The 20,570-nt window shown below is 43.6% G+C and overlaps 1 protein-coding gene across 5 annotated transcripts in view; it reads left to right on the top strand.

Annotated features, from left to right (window-relative positions):
* Window positions 1-20,570, top strand: part of LOC124193180 — a 79,506-nt gene that overhangs the window by 29,265 nt on the left and 29,671 nt on the right. For 2 of the 5 annotated variants that reach the window (XM_046586872.1, XM_046586873.1), the window contains 2 exons: window positions 2,390-2,455; window positions 3,948-4,368. In XM_046586872.1, the coding sequence (XP_046442828.1) occupies window positions 4,034-4,368 (335 nt within the window). In that variant the 5' untranslated portion in view covers window positions 2,390-2,455; window positions 3,948-4,033. Of the gene's footprint in view, window positions 1-389; window positions 682-2,389; window positions 2,456-3,947; window positions 4,369-20,570 lie in introns of those variants that run through there. The other 3 variants (XM_046586874.1, XM_046586871.1, XM_046586875.1) reach the window with 2 other exon arrangements.

Below are 20,570 nucleotides of genomic sequence, written 5' to 3' on the forward strand. Positions count from 1 at the left end.
GTGGGAAAAAGAGGAACGACGCTGCTGTGGCTCTTGTATTCAGCCGCCGGCTTTTCAATTTCAAAAAAATGGATTCGTTCGCATCGTGAGCGTCCGTCCCCCTCCATATTTTTCTTCTTCTTCGTCTTCTTTTTCTAATATCAGAAAAATAAGATAGATGTGCCATATGTGCCTACGTCTCCTGCCAAGGATATATAGTGTCTATTATACTGTATAATCACTCCTGTATATGTAGGTACGTAATAGAAATGTAGCTTCCGGCTTAGAGATATGGTTGCTGCAGCTATTTCTATCCCATTTGACTATATAAGACGCGCCCTCTCGACTGCTGCCGCCGCCGCTGTAGTAGTGGCATAGTAGTTGGAGCATCAGTTGCACTCGGCTGTGAAGGCCGTCAAGTTGCCTTTTTGTCTCTCCTACTCCCGTGGAGAAAAGATTTTTCCACGGGAACGTGTACAAGTGTCCGATAGAGGAAAACAAAATGTTCGTGTGGTGTGACACAAGACGGGAAATTTTTTGACGTTGTCGAATGATGATCTTTTTTATTTCTTTTAAGAGCTCTCGACTAAATTTAGTCAAGTGATTGTGGCGCCAGGGAATTGAGTGATTCGTGTTGACGACATCCGCGGTCATCGCGAGATAGCGACTACTACTACACCGAGAGTCATTGCGTAAATTTGGGTAATTGTATTTATGCAGAGCGGATGGAAAGTTAAAACAAGAAAAAAGAGTTGTACTAGCCGCTGGGGAGGAAGCCCGCCGCGGCAAATGCGCTTGCAAAAAAAAATAACTTGGACGACAGCGGAGCACATAATAATAGCAGCAGCGAGTAGCCAAAATGACACGGAATGTCACAATCGTCGAACTGTTAAAAGGATCTCCTTTTCCACTTTGCCGGAGCGTAATAAATAGCGGACGTTTATCACATTTTTGTCTTCCTTCTCCAGCGAGACAAGACAAACAGTGAAACAAGGCTGCAGCTGCAGCAGCAGCTACAGCTATACCACCAACGGGGTGGGCCGTTTTGTGCGGTTGTCGTAACTTTTGTCGTAAATAACGGACATTTAGACCGCCGACTGACAGCCGTAAGGGCGAACCAATATCCGCTTTTTATTTATCGCACCGAAAAAAGAAAATAAAAACGGGCCAGGAATACAAATAAAACAATTTTTTTGTTTTGTTTTTCTTTTCTTTCTTTCTAGTTAGATTCAGTCAATCATTCAACGATAATTGGTTCAAGAAAAAGTAGAGAAAATATATAGGGGAAAAAGGGGGGGGAGCGACAGCTCTTCCAGCGGAGAGGGGAAAAAGTGATGCTCCGCCTGATTCTATTCAGGTTTAATCGGATTGATATTGCGGCGAACGGTGGCAGCGGCTGGGTTCCTCTACTCCGGTGGGGATGGAGGAGGCGGAGTGGCGGACGACTTGGTAGAAATGAGAGAGGAAAACTTCAATTTCATTCCGAGATGGAATCAAGTAAAGGAAATAGAACGACGGAGAGGAATAAGGAATCGCTAGCCGAGCACGCGGAAACGAGCCGGTTTTCCTCATTTGAATATTTCACGATTCCCTCCATTTTTTGTTTTTGATTTATTATTATTATTTTTCGTAAGAAGAGTAGCTTGTAGTGTACCGAGCAGCTGGTACCCAGAGCAGGCGTGTCTGTACCGAATCTCATTTCTACATCCGAGAGATGATTGGAATGTTTTAATCATCAATCAGCAGCAAAACGAGGACCTTGTTTTCTTCTTCCCCTTCAAGAAAAGGGGGGTCGGAGGGTAGAAGTAGAAATGATTGAGATTATTACAATAAGCAATACAAGAAATCAATAAGGTGGGGCCGGATAAGATGGCCAATGAGAAAAATCGGGTACACTCTCAATTTTTATAGGATATTCTAATCTTATACGTTGGTTTTCCGAGATTCGAATACCTCTTAGCTAGAATAGGTCTGGTAGATGGTCTTACCTATTCTAAATCTTCGACTATCTATAAGACAATCCTTATTCGAAATAGAATACCCTTCGTACCTCCGGGTATTCTAAGATCGAGTTTGAATAAAACGCCCCCTCCGTATTCGAATTTTTGCATCAGCGTCAGTAAACGTTGCCATCCAAGAGATATTTATCAATAAAAATCATTTGAAAATACAGAATACTGGATAGAAATCCCACAAATAATTCTTAGACACCGGGATTTGATTTAATATTGTATAACAGATTTAGCAATATTGAAACAATAAATATTTTTTGTCAAATCTAATTTGAAATATGGCAAACATCCAGCATGCAAAAAAAGTTAATGACGGTCGTCAGTGCAGACTATTTTGACAGTTATATGATTGAGGGCTTTAATGGAATCTAAAACTTGTATCTCAACTTTATCTGCAGAAGACCTGCTGTTGCATCTCCTGTCGACTAAAAAACTGCCGGCTGGAATTCCAGAAAAATTGCTAGGTAATATCTATGTAGTAGGAATCTATTTTAAGTTGAACATTTTCTGTGCTGTGTGTTTGTTGGTTGGTGAGACCCTTTTCCAAAATGTCCATTGATTCTTTTAAATGCTTTTTATGTTCAGTTATAGTTAAAGGCAATTATTCTCAACTGACAAGTCACTTGAATCTTTTTCATGGCTTCCTTAAAACAACAGGTCATAGTAACAGAACTTTGTATTGTGGGAACGCTGACTGCAAGGCTGGCTTCAACAGTTTTGCTAAATGAAATCAACAAAAAAATCAACAAAAACCAACAAACAAATAAACAAACAAAAACACATTCGTAATTTGTAGGCTGTTAGTCAGCAATGTGGTCTATATCTATGGACTGTACGGACTGTTGGTTTCATTGATTCGACGAATGAGGAGGACGGTCTCGGTTGTGAGGGGTGAAATCCGGATGAAGATCAATCAGTGAAAGAAAAAGGCAAAGTCTTGGCGAGTTGAGCTGCTCGTTACGATTCCGGGATTTTTCTGCTCTTGCTTGTTCCTCAGCACACACACACCAGCTGATCACTTAACGATACCTCGTTCCATACAGTCGACTCATCCGAAAAGAGATAGTCGTCTATCCTTATTGCTCAGCCACGGTTCGAACTGAGATGGATCCTCCCTTGCAAACTCTCTCTCTCTCTCTATTTTCTGAATAGAATATTGCTCGGAATATTGACTGAGGCGAAGGGGGGAAACGGTCCATTCTGCGAGAAGAGACTTGATTTCACAAGTTGACGAAGACGTGATCCATTTTTTCTCCCCCTCTTGGCGCGGTCATATTCGCTGTCATCGTTTCTGTGCCGTATCTTCATCTTTGCAGCTCGGGACGAAATCGTATGTCTCGCTGTGTCATGTGCGTCATCAATTTCGGCGTTTTTCGGCGGGAGCGGGCGGGACATGCGGTGGTAGTGGGGGGATACGGGAAAATGAGCCCGGCGACGGTCTCTGGTTCGGATGAATTGAACGACGGCCATCTGCCAGCTCACAGCAGCCATCCGCGTGCACCCAAGCCAGAAAAGAAAAAAAAGAAAAATAAATAAAATAAAACCCCCTCCAAGTCGGTCGCTTATTCACTCGCCAAAAACCAGTACTTCTTAGCACAGAGCGCCAATGTAGTTGCTAGATAGGTTGTTGTAGTACTTATGTAGCCGTTAAAAAAAAAACAGGCAAATGATGTATTTCACGTCAAAAGAGTTCCGGCTCCGACACTAGAAAAGTAGAAAGCACAGCTTTTCGGTGGACTCGATGCCCAGTTTTTGGGCTACCGGCTGTACTTGACGTCAATGGTGCCACCAGTTTGTTTTCTTTTCTTTTCTCTCCTATTGTTCGTTATATAGTCTGTCCATCTTGTTTGCCACCTGACTGGCATTGGAGAAAGAAGCGTTACGTCTCAGTTGCTGGCGTCAATGACTAATTGGTTTCGTTTGTTTTCTGTTTTTCGCTCGTTTGGGCCAGTGTAGACGGGGAGCGCTCGCCGTGAAGCTGCAGCTGCTAAGACTGATTCAGTAACTGGTGGCCCGGAAGGAAAACTGCAGCCCCGTCGTCAATGTTTCTGAATCCGTGGTACGGCCAAGTCGGGGCCGGCCCGGCAACCCAAGATGAGTCGACCGCGACGACAGCGGCCCAAGCTGAGGCGGCGCCTGCGACGCTGGAAGTGAATCAGGACGCCGGAGTCAAGGATGACTCCGTCTCGGCCGCCGTCCAAGAGACTACGACCTCTCCAATTCCATCCGCCAAGCCGGAGAGCGACGCCAAAGCGGAAGGATCGGCCATGTCATCGGCTCCGCCATCCAGCAGCGATCAACCGAAACCCTTCCAGAATCGTCTGAAATGCGGATGGACGGCCCACATGACCCAGGAGGGCCGGCTATTCTACTGCAAGTAAGTGAATGTTTATTTTTCGGGGAGGGAAAACACATCTGTGCGGTCTGGATGTTGTGTCATGCGAATCAACTGTTGTTGTGTGGTGCGGGTACACTATCACCACCGCGGCACCCCATTTCTCACGAGATTGCAAATCTCTCCGCATTGAAATTAGATCTCTTGTCCTCTTGTCTTGATATTTTATCTTGAATTCCATTATAACGTCGGATCGTATGCTTTCGCCTGAGCGAAGCGCAGGGAATGGGGTGGGGGGGAATCAAAAAGAGATAATGCTGCCAGGGTGGTGGAAGCCCAGCCCCCCGGAATTATCTTACATCACTCTACATCATCCGTCGTCGGGTATCGCTTTTGCGCGTCTACATATTCACTGTGCGCCATGCACTATCACTGTAAATCGCCGCCGTAATGGAATCGCGCGCTCTACATAGAGATTCTGGTGGTGAAATGAGACAGGGCGACGAGGGGGGAGAGATGATGGGCTGCTGCACGGCCCCCCTCTTATAAATTCTGTGTGTTATTATGATGTTTGTTGCCTCGTTGTAATGAGGCACGCAGCAGCTGACGCGTTTATTATCTCGCTCACAATGCATTTCCCATTCGAAAGGGAAAAAAATCACATTTTTCTTTTGAATTGCACTTTTCATTTCTTCCTTATATTTTTGAACAAACAACAAATTCAAAATCTCTTCATTTGTGTCCTATTTTGGGGGCCAAAAGAAGAGGAAAGTACAACACGGGATGTACTTTATTCGTTTCACAAAAAAAAGGGCGTCTCGTGACTCCGTCAAGTGCCAACAGCATGACGTGATCTGCATGTATTGCAGTGTCATTACTTCTGCTATCGTCCGTCCCCGATCGAACGAGAAGAAGACGGACGGCTGGCAGACAGGTCGACCACCCCCCTACCTATAGGTAGATGTGTGACCCTTCCGCACGACTTGCCATGTGTTCCCGTAGGTAATTCAATGAAACGCGCCCGATAGAACTGGAGACCAGATTAGATAAGGAGAAGTCATTGTGTTGACCGGATAGGCTATTGGGCAATGTCCAGAGAGTCACGAACGCTATAGTTTCTCGTTCAAACAGTCTTTTAGACCATCTGGAAAACTCCTTCCAACCTGGTTAGAAGAAGAAGAGGAATAGGTGGGTTGATTTAATCTCTGATCTATGTACAAGATAACCTCCAGAAGCTCGTTCACTCTCGATTTTTAAGCGCCCTCGCCAGTTGGTTATTTTTTTTTAATTTTTTTTATTTCTTTTTGAAAATGCGATTACGATTGATTCGATCTTTTTATTTGGAGAAATAAATACCAGAACATTTTAATGCGTTTTTTTCCGGTTTTTATTTTCCAATAAAAAAAAAATAAATAGAAGGGTGTTTGGCACAGTTGGTTGGGCAACTGTTCTATTTTGAGATGCTTCACACGACATTGCAGATGTTAATACCTGCTCGTTTCAAACAAGTCGGCCGGTTGACCGTTTCTTTTCTCTCTCCTTTGCGCGTTGATGGCCACCACCTCGTTCGCTTGTTGGGGTTGTCTAACGACGGAGAACTAATCGCTATTCATTCGAGATATCTTGTCCTCGAAGAGGTGTTATCTTCCTTTTTTTTTCTTTTCTTTTTATTTCTATTTGCACATCGGAGGGGAAAAAAGAGAGAGAGAGACAGGGCCAGCACACGCGTTTTTCGATCAATGTAATTAGACGCGCCAGCGTCGCGGGGCTTCCATTTTTCTTTCTCTCTTTTCTTTTCTTTTTTATTCTTTCCGAGTTATTACCATTAGCATTAACATGTTATTACACATCTACGTATTCATTTCGTGATGTCTGACCGTAAAAATAAAAAATAAAATAAAATGCCGGAATCAATCATTTTCCGTCTGACGTCGTCCACGTCCGCTTTTTCTTTTTTGACTTTCAAAAGGAGAGAGAGAGAGACTCACCTGCTGTAGACTCCAGCAAGGACACATAAATACCCGAGGTATATAATAACACACACGACGTCAAACATGTACCCGCCATTTTGTGAGCGCCAGACAACACACAACATCTACCACCAATGGGACACGTCGGGTAGAAGCAAAATGGTCAAATGAATAAGAGGCGAATTGGGTATAAGACACAGCAACAGATGCGCTCGTAATGGGTATAATTATCTTCCTTTTTGTTTTTATTGTCGGTCGGTTTGCCTGGTCCTTTTTTCGTCTTGTCTTTTTCTCACCTTTGCCTTGTTATTTTTATATACCAACTTTGCATTTCTTTTTTGGGCATCTCTTTACCACTTTCGGTTTCGTCCTGCTGGTAAGGTAACCGACCGGGCTGCTGGCCTCTATCTCTAACCAACTTGGATGTGAAAAAATTTGTTTGGGGGGGGAAGGTGGGTCCCTACTTCCACACAGTCTGTACGCTAGAACGTTTGAATAATATTATATATTAATGGCGTGCGACGAGTGTGTGAATTGAATGTGCTGTGTTCTGTGTGTGTGTGTGTGTCTACATCTGCCGTTTTTGGTCGGCCGTTTTCCGGCTGCCTGACTAAATGAACTATGGGCCGCCTATAGTTCGCTGGTAAATTGTAGACTGCAGTTAAAGTTTTGGGAGGGAACTTGTCGTCGACCGCAAACGACGTCGACTTTGCTTGTCCGATGGTCGTGTACCGGCGGCAGAGTCGACGCCGCTTTTTTCGGAAGTGCCGAGTGTGTACAACTCCTGGTCGAATATGACACGGGTCTAGTCGCCACACGACAAGAGGAGCCGACCCAATCTAATCTGCCGTCCGTACACACAAGAGACATCCGCACACACAAATAATCGCCGAGGGACTTTTAGGCATTCCACTTTGCCATCAGTGGTTTGGATTATTATTACGTACGTACGTACGCGCGTACGCACGTTGAGCTATGTCTATAGACTAGAGAAGCCCGTGATTTTGGCTAATTGGTCTGCTCATTAGACACGGCTCTTTGTCTTTTTCTTTCTCTCATTTGGGGATTTAGGACTAGAGTCTCTACTAGCTCTATTGTTGCTGACTCTCTCTCTCTCTGGTTTCTCGCTAACGTGGATTATGTGTTGACTCGTCGCATTATTCCGTTCGGCTGCTCACTTCACCGCAGAAGAGAGAGAGGGAGAGGCTCTGGTTATTTGCGATCCTCTCCGGCTTATATTGCGACCTCCTCTTTTTTCTTTTTTAAGACCGGGGCTTGTATCGTCAACTGTTGCCGGATCAGCTGGATTTCGAGCGTCTGCAGCATGGCTGACAATGGCCAAAATCATATATCGATGCCCGCCAACTCGAGAACTGGGAATTTGTGAACATCAAAGTACATAGGCGATCTTCGGAGGCCCGCCGGCTGACGGCCTTGTTGTCACACAGTTGTTGCCTCCGCTCCTTATTTCGCCCGGCTAGCGCTAGCCCGAGCGAGTGAGTGTCAAAAGATTTATTGCTCTCCTCTTCTCTGTAGCGTGCCGGCCTGCCCTGCCGGGTCGCTTTTTGCCGCCTTGTAAATAAATCACAGTCAACAACTAGCAAACTGGTTGGGAGAAACTTGGCTCTGATCTACGACGACACAAGGATGGCTCCTGGCAAATGGGTTCCCGATTGCTTTCGCTCTCGTTCGTGAGAGAGCGGCGCGCGGTGAGCTGCTGGCCGGAAGGGGGGAGGGGGCATGGTAAACAGGGAGAGAGAGTGGCATCGTTCATCATCGGGAGGTTATAATCGTACGTCGTCATCGTTCGTCATCGGTCATTACGCATTGCCATCATAACACCTGCCGTAGAGCTCCAGCCCCTTTTCGATCGAATGATTATTCTCCATTTACAACCCCCTGGACAATATTACTAAAGTCCGAAACTTCTTTTCGTTGCGTCATTGGCGAGGAAAATCGTAAATCAGCGCGTGTTTATCTCTCTGCTTGTCACTAAGAAGATGGAAGACTCTCCGGTTGAAAGGGGGGTGGGGTGTGTGGAGTGTGGAAAGATCTCGAATGTAAATGATGATTTTCGAATCCGGATGGCGAAGGCAACAGCAGTTACATATGAGTGGCACTTGGCATCCACGTTGCGTCCTTGTATATATATATGTAGGAGCGTGGACACATTTGATTGGAATTATTATAAGAAATGAGAATCAGACTTAAACATCCCTCCTTTTTTTTCTTTTTTCCTTCAAGGAAAAGCTTTACCGGCTGCTGCTGCTGCTGCTGATGCAATGGAAAAAGGATCGATGATATATATATATACCGAGACGGAAGCGTCGCCGTCTCATAATGAAATGCCGAGCGCGTAGATATTGAAACTCTCATCTCTTCTCCCTCTGTCTGCGGGAATGGTGGGTGGAGTAGGGGAGGGATTCGACCCTGCGTTTTCTCATTACCAATATTATTTATCAGAAAGTCGGAATTCGGGAGGAGGCTTGATGTAACGAACGCCAACTCAATTAAAGATCCCCCGAAAAAGATTGGAATGATGGCCGAGTGGTAGGGAGAAATCGAACGGAAATCAGAGGAAAAACGAAATAGGAAACTCTCTACCAGCTATCAAATGGTTTTACGATATTGGAGTTCCTCAGTGGCTGATTTGCATTTCAGACCAACTAGTTTCAATGTTATCAAGAAACAAAAAAAATGCCATTCTTATAAATCTTGTTCGTAATCTTCTTGATCCTTGCATTTTTATCTCCGCGGTGGAATCTAACGATATGTTTTGTTTTGTTTTGTTTTTTCTGTGTGGTCATCCTTCTTAAAGAGATCAGACTCCGCAAACACTTGTTCCTTTTGTTTATTCAACGAGAGTTTTCACGTCAGCTGCCGGACAGACTGAGCTCACACGTATTCGAATGCAAATGCAAGCGGCCGCCGAGACGGGAAATGGTGGCAATCTTTTACACTCTTCTAACGACGTTGTCTCTTTCTCTCCATCTTTATATCTTCTCTTCCTTTTTTCCCTCTTGTACGTATAATCAAACTGGCAGATGCCGGGTTTCTTTTCAATTCGCATTCACAGGGTTCTCTCCCGAGCGTCGTCGTCGTCGTCGCCCATATCCTTTTCTTCTTTTTGAAGGACCTACATGAGCTAACTCCGCCCTCCTCCCGCTTGTTGATTATTACGAAATTCCGCCGTGTAACGCACGCAAAAATTCCTCCTTCCGCATACCAGCGCCGTTGTGCATTCCCCCTTGTCATATATACTTGGCTGACTCTTGACGTTATATTCGCCCGGTTTTTTTAAATACCGACACGGTTTCGTGGCGAAAGAATCGCAGCTCTGGAGCAACGAGTTACGGTCCGTTTGCCAAAGACAACAATTGGCAATTTTTATTTTTCTTAATCGCCAAAGCTTTTGCGGAACGTCAATCATTTTTATCTTTTTCTCTCGTCTCTTCTTCGTTATAATTAAAATTTCTTGTTTGATTTGATTTGTTTCTTTTATTATCATTTCTTGCAAGACTTTTATTTTATTTTTCCCCCCTTTCTATCGCTCCAATGACTGTAACGTATTCACAGTCCGGTGACTGTACGCCATCCCCATGTCGCAGGTGGCAAGCGTTTGGGGTTTGGCTATACCAATACACCTTCGGGCATGTGGAAATCGGCCATCGTGCAGCGAAACCAACTGCCCATTGGCGTCGGGCCTGTTTTTTTTTGTTTGTTTCATTATTAGCATATCACCATCTGATTTTTCCTTTTTCTCGCTTGACTCAACTTTCAACTTGTTAGAGACTGGGGTTACGAAATAATAACGCGGGGCATCGTACGGCACGCATATAGGGACGTTGGTTATGTAAACGTGAACCCTAGAGGCTCTCCCCGTCTGTGCCGACTCGTTGGATTGGAAGGAAAAACCTTGAACATGGTGATGATGGCGTCGGCTACTATTCCCACGTTCAGTTCAATTGGAAAAACAAGAATTCTTTCCTCGACTGTGTGTGTGTCTCGGAATCCGCCATTTGTCCTTCTTCGATGGCTAAAGAAAAAATCGTACCCAAATTCCATGGGAAATTTGTTGGGTACACTATTTCACGCGTTCTGCATTTCTCTCGTTCCCATCGAGCGAGTGGCTAGTTTTTCTTTTTCTTCTTAATTTTCGTGTTTTTTTATATTTATTTCACTTATTCTTTCTTCCCCGTATTCCAAAATGTCAGCCGCCAATGCAAGAAACGTTGGAATAATCAAGACGTCGATGCGTTAGCGTCGCTTGGTTGCCCAGCATTTCCCTGGCGTTGGCTTTTGTCGAGAACCTTTAGATTTGATTCTTGTTCGCGCCGTTATGTTTGGCGCTTCGTGCAGAGGTTTGGACGTGTTAATATTGGAGCGGTGTTGCGGCGTCGGAGTGTAACGTGACTTTGAGTTGCGGAACAATGTGCTCGATTGAAGTCGCCCGTGGCCGTTGATGACATCTCCATCTGCCTGCCTTTGACAAATGCCAGACTACAGATAGATCACGTGAAAAAGGAAAAAAAAAGTTCCTCCTTGAAATGGATGCTCAAATCATTCGGATTCTTGAAAAAGTTTGAAAGTCAAAAGACTCGACGTTTAATCTCATCCTTCATTTCTTCCCCCTTTTTTTGCCACTTTCAAGTTTCCGCAGCTGACGGATGATGAAAAATCGACAGTAATAATGAAAAGGGATGGCCCTATCGTTTTCATTCTTCTTCTTCTCATTGTTCTTCCTTGTCGATGTAAACCATCAATCAGCCATTAGTGGCTTTGTTACCGCACCCCAAGCAAATCCCTCAGAAACAGAGTGCCATTCATCACGGACCCACCACCACATCAGCCGCTAATCATTAAGACATGATAACAAAACAAAAAATTGTGCCTTATTCAGTGTTACGTCAATTTTTCAAGCTCAACCGGCCAGCAGTCGAGCTGAAAGTATAGCGCCAAGCTAGTAACAACGATTTATTTGATTTGTTGCACATAAATCGCACAAAGTTCCGATTACCTGTTATTCATCGTTATCGCCACGGTGGAGTCGAACTTACGATGCCGGAAGTCAAACACCCCGGGAACCTATCGAGAGAGAGAGAAAACACGCGAATCGACACGCAAGAAGATGATGACACCTGATGATGATGATGATGGCAAGGTGATGATAATAGTAGTAGCGGTAGGGACCGGGAGTCCGTTTTTGCTGATCGTTCAACCGTTTTACGCCTCGATTGATGTCCTGTTTCCACTTCCTCCGTCAACGAATTCTGTCGAGTGTGAAACTCGTTATCTGGTGAATAAGAAAAGAGAGTCGAGAAAGAAAAAAAATGTAATCATCGTACAGACATCGAAAGAAACTAGACGGCGACTGTATGTTCGTTTCCCCCCGACTCATTCTCTTACGCTGACGCCGCTAATAATTTTGCTGGCGGCAGCAGTTGTGTGAATCAGACAATTTGATTTCTTTTTGATTCCCTTTTTTTATTATTTGGCGGACCTACACCTCCTTTGATTTATGCGCTGCTATTGTAACTGCGCACTCGGCCGTAGATCACGAAGCAGCTGACATCTTGTGGGTCGTCGAGCTTTTCGAATTGTGTGTTTCCCCCTTTTTTTTCTTTTTCTTTAATCTAAGATCCTGGTTTCCAGTTGTGTGCCAAGTCCAACGGATTGAGGATGATTAGATTTAGCGCCATCTTAGTCTCATTTGCCAGACTCTCGGTGACGATGGCGGTAGCTTTAAAACACCGCCGCTTTGAGGTCTTAATTCTTTTTTTTTCTCCGCGCTTGTTATTGATTATTGTGTTCCACTCTCGACGCTTCAGGCCGGAAAGAATTTTCTAAATCACATCTTTATAAAAAAGGAAAAGGACGGAATGGTTTTGACAAGAAACTTAAACGTCGTTGCCACCCGAAAGGTTGGTGTACAACATTTTGTGAAAGTTTTATCAATGTCGTCGACTTTGCATTAACTACCGTTTTGAGGTTGCGTGATTGTTTGTAGTTTGATGTGAACCAAACTTCGAGAAGCGCTTAGAAGATATACCCTTCTAAAAAGGGACCGTAGAAGGTATTTTTGTACGTCGAATGAAAACGGTGAGAGAGTTTGGTCATCATCCGGTATCGTCCGGAAAGGCCAGGGAAAAGAAATAAAAATAGAAGATGGGACTTGGGAAATAGGCTTAAGATGGGCGCGTGAAACTCTCGTATTTCAATAAACATCATTACAAAAGGGGGAGGGGTCTATCTTACGTAGGTAAATCCGAGAAGTCCAAAGAAAAAATGTTGAAGGGTTCTTTTAACGTGCGAGAATTTCTAAATTGTTTGTTAACACAGAAAAATGGACTCCCTATTTTTTTTCTCACTTTTATTTTATTTTTATTTTCATTTTTTTTTTTTCAAAGGGAAAATTTTTTTTTCGGAGCTCGGCGTCCACTCCCGCCGAGTTGCCTTTATTGATTCCAGCCTTGTATAGAAAAAAAAAACTAGCTCTGGATGAGATTAAGCTTCCGCGCTGGTGGCAAAAAAATACAAGAGAAATTGAACTAGTCAGTGAGTCAGTAACTATTTATTTGTTTCTCTTGTTGAAATGGAAGCCTGGTAGCATTCTGGACGAAACGTTGGCAGTAATCTGTTGGAAGTGACACTAGATTCTTTTTGTCTCCCCCGTCTGATTTTCCCTTTTTTTCTTTTCTTGCTTTTTTGTTTCCCTTTCAGTCGCGTATGTCTGAAGGACGAGAAAAGTGTTGGAACAGATCTGAGAGCGAAATCATCGCACTGTCAACGTCAAAAGAGGCTTAAAGTTTTAGACCGAGCTTTTCAGACTTTATTTCGTTGCCTTTTTTTTTTCTTCATTCTTCTTCTTCATCCGGATGGGCGTCGTGAAATCATTGTTTCACGACCGTTTTAGACGTTGCTCTCTTTTAGCCCTCTTTTTTCTGATGTCACTTTAGTCATTTCTGTAAATTTCTTTTCTTTATTTCTGTCTTTTTCTCCCTTTTTTCCGGAAATAACGTCAAATAAGATGAAAGCCGCACCATTTCCCCTAAAAAAAATGGGGGAAACGAATTCGGGGAGCAATGCTGGCGGAATGAAGTAGCAGCGTAATACCATTTGTGTCAACATCTGTTGGATGTCGTATGACTGACGGCTATAGATAAATAGTAGATGCAGTTAAATACATCAAAGACTTTACCCGGAAAAAAAAATATAGCTCTTTCTTCTTTTTCTTTTTCTTTTCAATGAGCGCGACTTTTAAAGCAAATGATCACGCTCGGGGAGATTTCGGATGTATATATTGCATTCGGGCTCTACGACGACCATCTGATTACGTATTCGAATTGGGATCCGTGCGCTGGAAGGACTGGGTGGGTTAGTTGCTGGGGCTCGGCAATGCGGCTCCTTACAGCTCTGGAACATTTCCACTCGGCACACTTGACGATGACCCCGGTAGAAAGTTTAAATCTCGCCCATCTCGTTTCCCCACTCGCCAGCTTTTCAGGACTGAGCAACGGAAAAATAAAAGGGAGAATGGCAGATACTAGACATCCACAGGAGAAATTTACAGTCCCTAAGGCGCTCTTTAATTACGAATAGACTGCTGCACCTTTGAATTCTTCAAGTCCGCTCAAGATTCTCTTGGACTCTACGACCTTACGTCTTTCACCACCGACCATCAACTGGCAATCTCTTCTGCAATCGCCTATAGGTTCGATTTGTTTTTTGGGTTTTTTTTAGTGACACGTAATGTGGTAACGTGTCTGAAATCGAATCGAAGATGGCTCACCATTTCATAGCAGGAAAGGATTGTTCATTTTCTTGAATGTCTTGACAAGGGAGGGGGGGCTAGTGATTTGGAGAGTAAATGTCTACGTGACTTTGTGTACAGGTGCTGACTCACTGCGTAAATCTGGCGTATCTTATTTCGCTTCTTTTCCCGAACGTTATTAATAATCAAGGCCCTCACAGAGTCTTAGTCTTTTGGGAAAGGTTCTCTCATGCCTAGCGCTTTGGTTTTCTGGGCGTGGGTAATTTTCGGTTTTTTTCCGCGTTGTTGTTGCTGCTGTTGTTGTTGTTGTTTGTTTGTTTGCCTATTCTTTTTGTTGGACCGTTCCGGCCTGCTTTGGTCGTAATTCTAGGTAGACATTCCCGGCGTTTCACGGTCTCAACCTCCATCTCTCTATAGTTAACATTTTTTTCCCCCTTTCTCGAATATAAACAGCAACAAATGCGTATTTATTATTACGATGATGTCCTTCGTCTTGTAACCATGCCCATGGGAAAAGGGAAAAGGTGTCGGTTATATCAGCTCTTTCGCGGCCGTATAGTAGAAACTTTTTATTTTCCAGGTGACTATTTCTTACTTTTTCTTATTACATTCTGGGTGAGGCGGAGCGTGCCGACCACTCTTATTCAACACAAATCGCATACATAACAGGCACCGGATGTTGATGACCTTGGATAAATTGCTGCCCTCCGTCCTTATATATTTTGTCCCCTAGGATTATCTCTGACGTTTGTGTAATATTAGATGTTTCACCGTTTCGGATTTTTTTTTTTCTTTTCTTTTTGAAACGGAAAAATTTCGATCCGCTAGAATGGTTATTTCGATTGGGATGTCCATTATTATTATTCAACAATTGCCCGCCACTTCCTCCCGTGTTTTTGAACTTTGTGTTGCGTCACAAACGGCAGTTTAACGCCCCTCGTTTCCTAGAGCAAGCAATCAACATTTTTCTTAGTTTTTTCTCCATGTATGTCAAGCCTTGCACACTGTATAGGGATTTTAGACGTTCTATGATATCACAACTTGATTATTTCCCAAGCTAAAAAAAAAGTGCTGGAAGAAATGAATCGAATTCCATCATTTGATGGAAATCGTTTTTCACGTACACAAAAAGCGCGTGCGTGTTCACAGCCTCGGCGGCAATTTGATGATGGCTGCCATTTCGACAGGCGCAGCTCCGGGTTAAACCAAGAAAAAAGAAAAATAAAGAAACGGGATGCTCTTGTTTGTAGTATTCTTTTTATTTTCCTTATTTCACTTTTTGGGGGCTTTTTTTTTCACAAGTATATAGGGTTTTGGGGTTATTGTCTGATTGCCCCTGATGGCTACGCGAGCTGCAGCAGGCAGCAGCAGCAACCCAAAAGTCGAATAATATCTAGAAACTATAGAAGAATTGGGTGTCGTAAACGAACGTTGGGAAAAAAAAAGAAAAAAAGTACAATCTGTGGCAATGATGCGTTACCGACTTTTACCGTGGTAAAAAAAGAAGAGAGAGAAAATGGAAAAATATAAACGGGAGACGATGGGAATTTTTTTTTCCCGAGTCCCGACCTTCCCGGTTGTTTTTTTCTTTCTTTCTTTTTTCACCACCACCACCTACTGGGGGGTTTCTCCCATCTTCTGTAATAGGTTCTCATTATTAAAAGGAGGAAGAGAGATGCCATATTATCTTGTGTACGGGGAAAAGGAATACAAGTGCTAACAACAAAATCCACAGGAAATGGATGACTGGTGCCATTGTTTTTATTGGTTCTATACTCTCTTTGCTACCTACGCGCTGGTAGCATGTGTGTGGTAGCGCGGAAGGAACAAATCGTTTTCCGTGTTTGTCCAATTTGTTTTACGCTTAATCGATTGGAGCTCGGCGATCGAGTGAGAACATTTTTTGTTTCCTTCTCGTGAACGACCGAACCGGTTCGATCAACAATAACCCAACTGGAAAACAAAACAACAGTAGAAACAGTAGAAAAACAATGCGAGAATGGCAATCAAATCACCAATTGTTTGTTAAATTTCCTTGGCTTTTGTTATTGGCTATCCATTTTTCATTGGGAAAACCTTGATTTGTTCAACTTTTGTTTCGTTTATTACAGACAATTACTTCCAATCGTTAAAGACCCAAATGAAAAAAAAAAGAAGGGAGACAGACCCCAAAAAATGGTATTTTATTTTATTTACAAGATACTGTGTCTAGTCTTTTTATCGCCGTCACGCCACACGTATAAATACGTTCCCGCTTCCGTCATTCGGCCAGCCAGCAGTCTGCTTTTATTTGATATTTCTCTCTCCTCGAAATAAAACGCAAAGGGGATACTGATGATGGCCAAGTGATGAGAGGCACAATAGGCCCTTTGCTCAGCACTCACTCGGCTCTTTTTGGTCCATCAAATTGTATTTATGGTTGCCCTTTTTTTTTTCTTTTTTGGTTGTTGTTTTATTCCTGGAACGAGTGTTATATTATATTAGCCCCTCTTTTTGTGTATTGCGGCAAGGTTATTTGCAGTGTGATTTGATCCGAGCCGCTCGGAAACGATGACGGTTATATGTTCGTATTTTTTTTTTCCTTTTTTTATATTTATGCGAGGCGTCAGCGTCAACGACGCGCAAAGACAGACGTGCCGCCGGATATGTTTACGATCCTGCTCGTTCACCGAATGCAAATGCGTGATGCGCCGCATGCAAATCGTTTGGGTCCTTCCTCGTTATCTATAATTAACGATGATGTGATGATAAAAAAATAATATCAAGCCCATCGCTCCTGGCCATCGCCTGCGCAACAGCTCCGCACACACACACAAAATGATTCAAACGAAAGTAACGGCCAGAAATTCCGGTTTGCCTAGAATGACTAGGCGGACAGCTATATAGGAAAGAGGATTTTAAAATGGATGTGCCTTGCCAAAACAAATTAAGACTGTACTACAATAGTTGGATTCCACTCGTTCCGCAATGACACTGCCGGGCATAGAGAATAAACCCGTTTTTTTTTTCGGTTCTTCGTTACGTTTCACCTTTGGAAAGGGTCATTAACACAAACCCTTCGTCCAACCTAGAGCTGGAAAAAGCACGTATTGAAAACTGTTTCACGTCTATTCCTCGAAGTGCTAACCCGTTAGCGAGTCTTTTTTTTTTCCTTTTGTAATTTTTATTCGTACGTGTCCGTGATTCATTTTGGGCTCTGGTTCGACAGCTAGAGCCCTCTGTCGTGTGGAAGACGTACTACTTTGACCAAGGACACGAGTCACGGCTAGTCACGCGTGACTAGCCGCAATAACGTTGTTGGCGAGACAAAATCTGAAGAATTAAAGAGAAGCAACGAATTCCAGAATTTATTGTTACTGATGAAATATCCCACTACATTGTCAGAATGCCAGTCGTAAATAATGCTAACGACGTTTCAAGCGTGAGCGCAAGAGTTTTCGCTATACGAGACATCGGCATGAGCCATTTTGAAAGATTTTGACGTCTGGCACATGCCCCTTTTCTCACTACTTTCCCAAATAATAAATCAAAGTCTTTTTTTTTTTTTTAACTGGCGACCTATCGGCCATGTTCTATCTCGCATCCTTTTATTTTTTCTTCCCTTTTTTTGCGTTTGGAACTCACAAGATTTGTTCGGATGGAACTGTCGAGAAGTAGAAAAAAGATTCAAAATAGAAGGGGGGAAAAATAAATATGGATATAGACGGAGAGAACGAGAGGAATCGGGAGTTGTTTCGAGTTCCGCTGCGTCCGGCTGTTCAAGTGTTCATCACTAGGCGCTGGCATCTTGGAGAAGCCACAGTCAATCATCTTGGCGTCTTAAAACACGAAGCGTCCAATCATTTCCCGGACGGAAAATCCTCTCGCTCCGCGATCCGCAAAACAAGACGGATAACATTGCGTCTTGAGGCTGGTTTCCTAATCCAAAGCTCATCCCCCCTCTGGGCTGTCAGATTCTTGTCCCGTTTTCTTGTTTTTTCTGCTTCTCTTCTTTGGGATTTCGTGCTGGACGGTTTTTGTTGTTTGTTTCTTTCGACAGAGGTCGGAGATATACATCACGTCAAGTTTCGACGTCGCTCCGACTTTTGGTTATTAATTTACAAAAGTGCTGCTCTGCTCCAGAATTCGGTTATGGAAAAAGAGATGATGACGCCAGCCAGTAACACGGACGGACACGTCACCTTCGGGATTCCAAGATCAGAAAATTGGCCCGTCTCGTCCTCGTCTTACTTGAATCGACCCGGTTCCTTTCAAACGTCATTTTCAGCAGGCTCCCAAACTCTGGGAGTTTTGAATGACATGGAAGAAAAAAAAAACTTGGCTTTCGTTCGTTTCGGTGAAGGATTTCCATCAATTGAATACATAGTATAGGATAGGCCGGTTCCAACGTATTCGAACGACAAAACCAAAAATGCGGAACGTAACGAGAGGATAATGTAGAACACCGAGTTTCGTTTTTCAAAGTTGCTCGCATTCATTCGAGGCGGAATGGAGTTGTGCTCATCGGGTTTCATCTCTCCGGTGAGCGGATCTTTTAAAAATGGCGGTCTTTAGGGAGACGACACGTTTATAGTGCGGATCTGACTCCTGTCGCCTGATTTAACGAGGGCATTCCATTCGCACGAGTCTTTTTAGCGCGGCGATGACCAACTCAAACTGTTGTCACCAACGCCAAATCAGCCAAAGGAAATACCCTCCCCCGACAATGGATTGTTAATGCGCTGTAACCTTCAAATTGCTGGGTCGTTAAGGTTCGGACGTTAACGATTTTCATTGTCGCCATTTTGGCAAAGCTCCGCTCGTAAATTTTTTTTTTCCCTTCATTCGATTTGTTGACTTCTCGTGTCTGCCATTGACCGTAAAGAAAAGGTCCGGATAAAGAAAAAAAAAAGGGAACTTGGTCAAATCGGTCCTTCGCTTCTTTCTTTTTTGGTCTCTTATTGGTTCCCACTGAAGTCAGGCACCTCACTTGACTTGCAAATGTACTTCAAAAAGACATTTTCCACGAAACGTTGTCTTCTTTTGTGGCCGTACGTCTTCTTCCCCCTTGGGAATTCACTCTATTAAAGGATCCAGGAGCGTTTTTGGGTTCCCTTATTTTAAAACCATCCTCCTAATTTTCATTCTTTTGACTCTTTCCGACTGCCATCTTTTTCGGATAAGTACTACGTATGTTGTCTGGTAAATACTTGACCTTTTATCCAGGCTTTTGCGGTCCAACTTGGAAGTGTCTACATTTGCACGCGCGATTCGTGTTTTACATTGATCGCAGCTAGACACAGGGAGCGCATCCGTACAAAAGAGACACGCCAACTTATTGCGACGCGAAAAAGGTGGAATGGCCAAGTCTCTGAACTTGTATAGCCAAGGTGCTGTTTATCCTCTTTACGTGTGTGCAACCAAACAACAGCGTGGTATAACTACCCTCGCAACCGAGAAAAACCAATTGAAGATGCCGAGCTTTCGACACGGAATCGAGCACGAGATATACTTTTTGGCTGTGTTGTCCGACGCACGGCAGACAGAGACCATAACGCAATTGTGTGACGTGCATTAGCTAGCTACTGTATATCCAGACGACTCCCGTATATATATCTTCCTCCTACTTATTCCGTTTGCAATGCGTAGCAGCCGAATAATAACGTAGGCGGAGCGCGTGATACACTTGGGGGGGAATGATCGAATTCTTCTTCTTCTTTCGTCAGCTGGGCCCCCCACCCTATATGGTGTACAGGCGCTTTTTCTTGTGTCCACCCGCACTCGGGTTTGAGGTGCATTGTGGACGACTTTCAACTCGTTCGTTTCGCCGATAGTGCCGAGCCAGCAGCGCAACTCTGTATATGGCACAATGCATTATTCCCGGTCCTCTGGGGTCCCACGTTTGTTCGATGTAACTATACCGGTGTATAGGGTGGTACCATCCCATAAAGTAGGCGAGGTAGTGGTGCGGCTGTCATCGACAATGCGCACGGTCTCAGGCCATAAGTCGAGTTGAGATATTGAGCGTTTCGGGGAAAATCAAGAGTAATATACCTACCGGACGGACGAACGGTGGAGTAAAAGGGAAAAAGTATAAGACACGGAATAATACATCACGACCGTCACGTGACTATTCTATTTCACCGTGTGTCTTTTTTAAATTTTTTATCTGGAAATTGACGTCGTCGTCGAAATTGACATGTCGAGTTGAACGATAAACTTTTATTTTATTCCATCCGTTAAGTTTTGAAAAAAAAGAAAGAAAAGTTTGAATTTTTTTTTTTTATTGTACGTGTCTGGTCTTTTTGTGAGTGATGTCGTTCAGCACGCGGGAATAGCGAATCTCTCTCGCGTACACACGACATCAAACGCACTCACGGCCCGTTAAATCCCCATCGATACGTTTCGTCTTTTCTGTTTGGTGTGTTTGCTTCGCTTGTTGTTTTCTCTGCCTTTTCTTACAATTTGTCTCAACTTTTTCTTTCTATTTTCTCTCCCTTTTTTGTGTGCGACGTGTTTTCGCC

This window comes from Daphnia pulex, chromosome 4 (genome assembly GCF_021134715.1).
Source record: "Daphnia pulex isolate KAP4 chromosome 4, ASM2113471v1".
In the NCBI taxonomy this organism is placed as follows: domain Eukaryota; kingdom Metazoa; phylum Arthropoda; class Branchiopoda; order Diplostraca; family Daphniidae; genus Daphnia; species Daphnia pulex.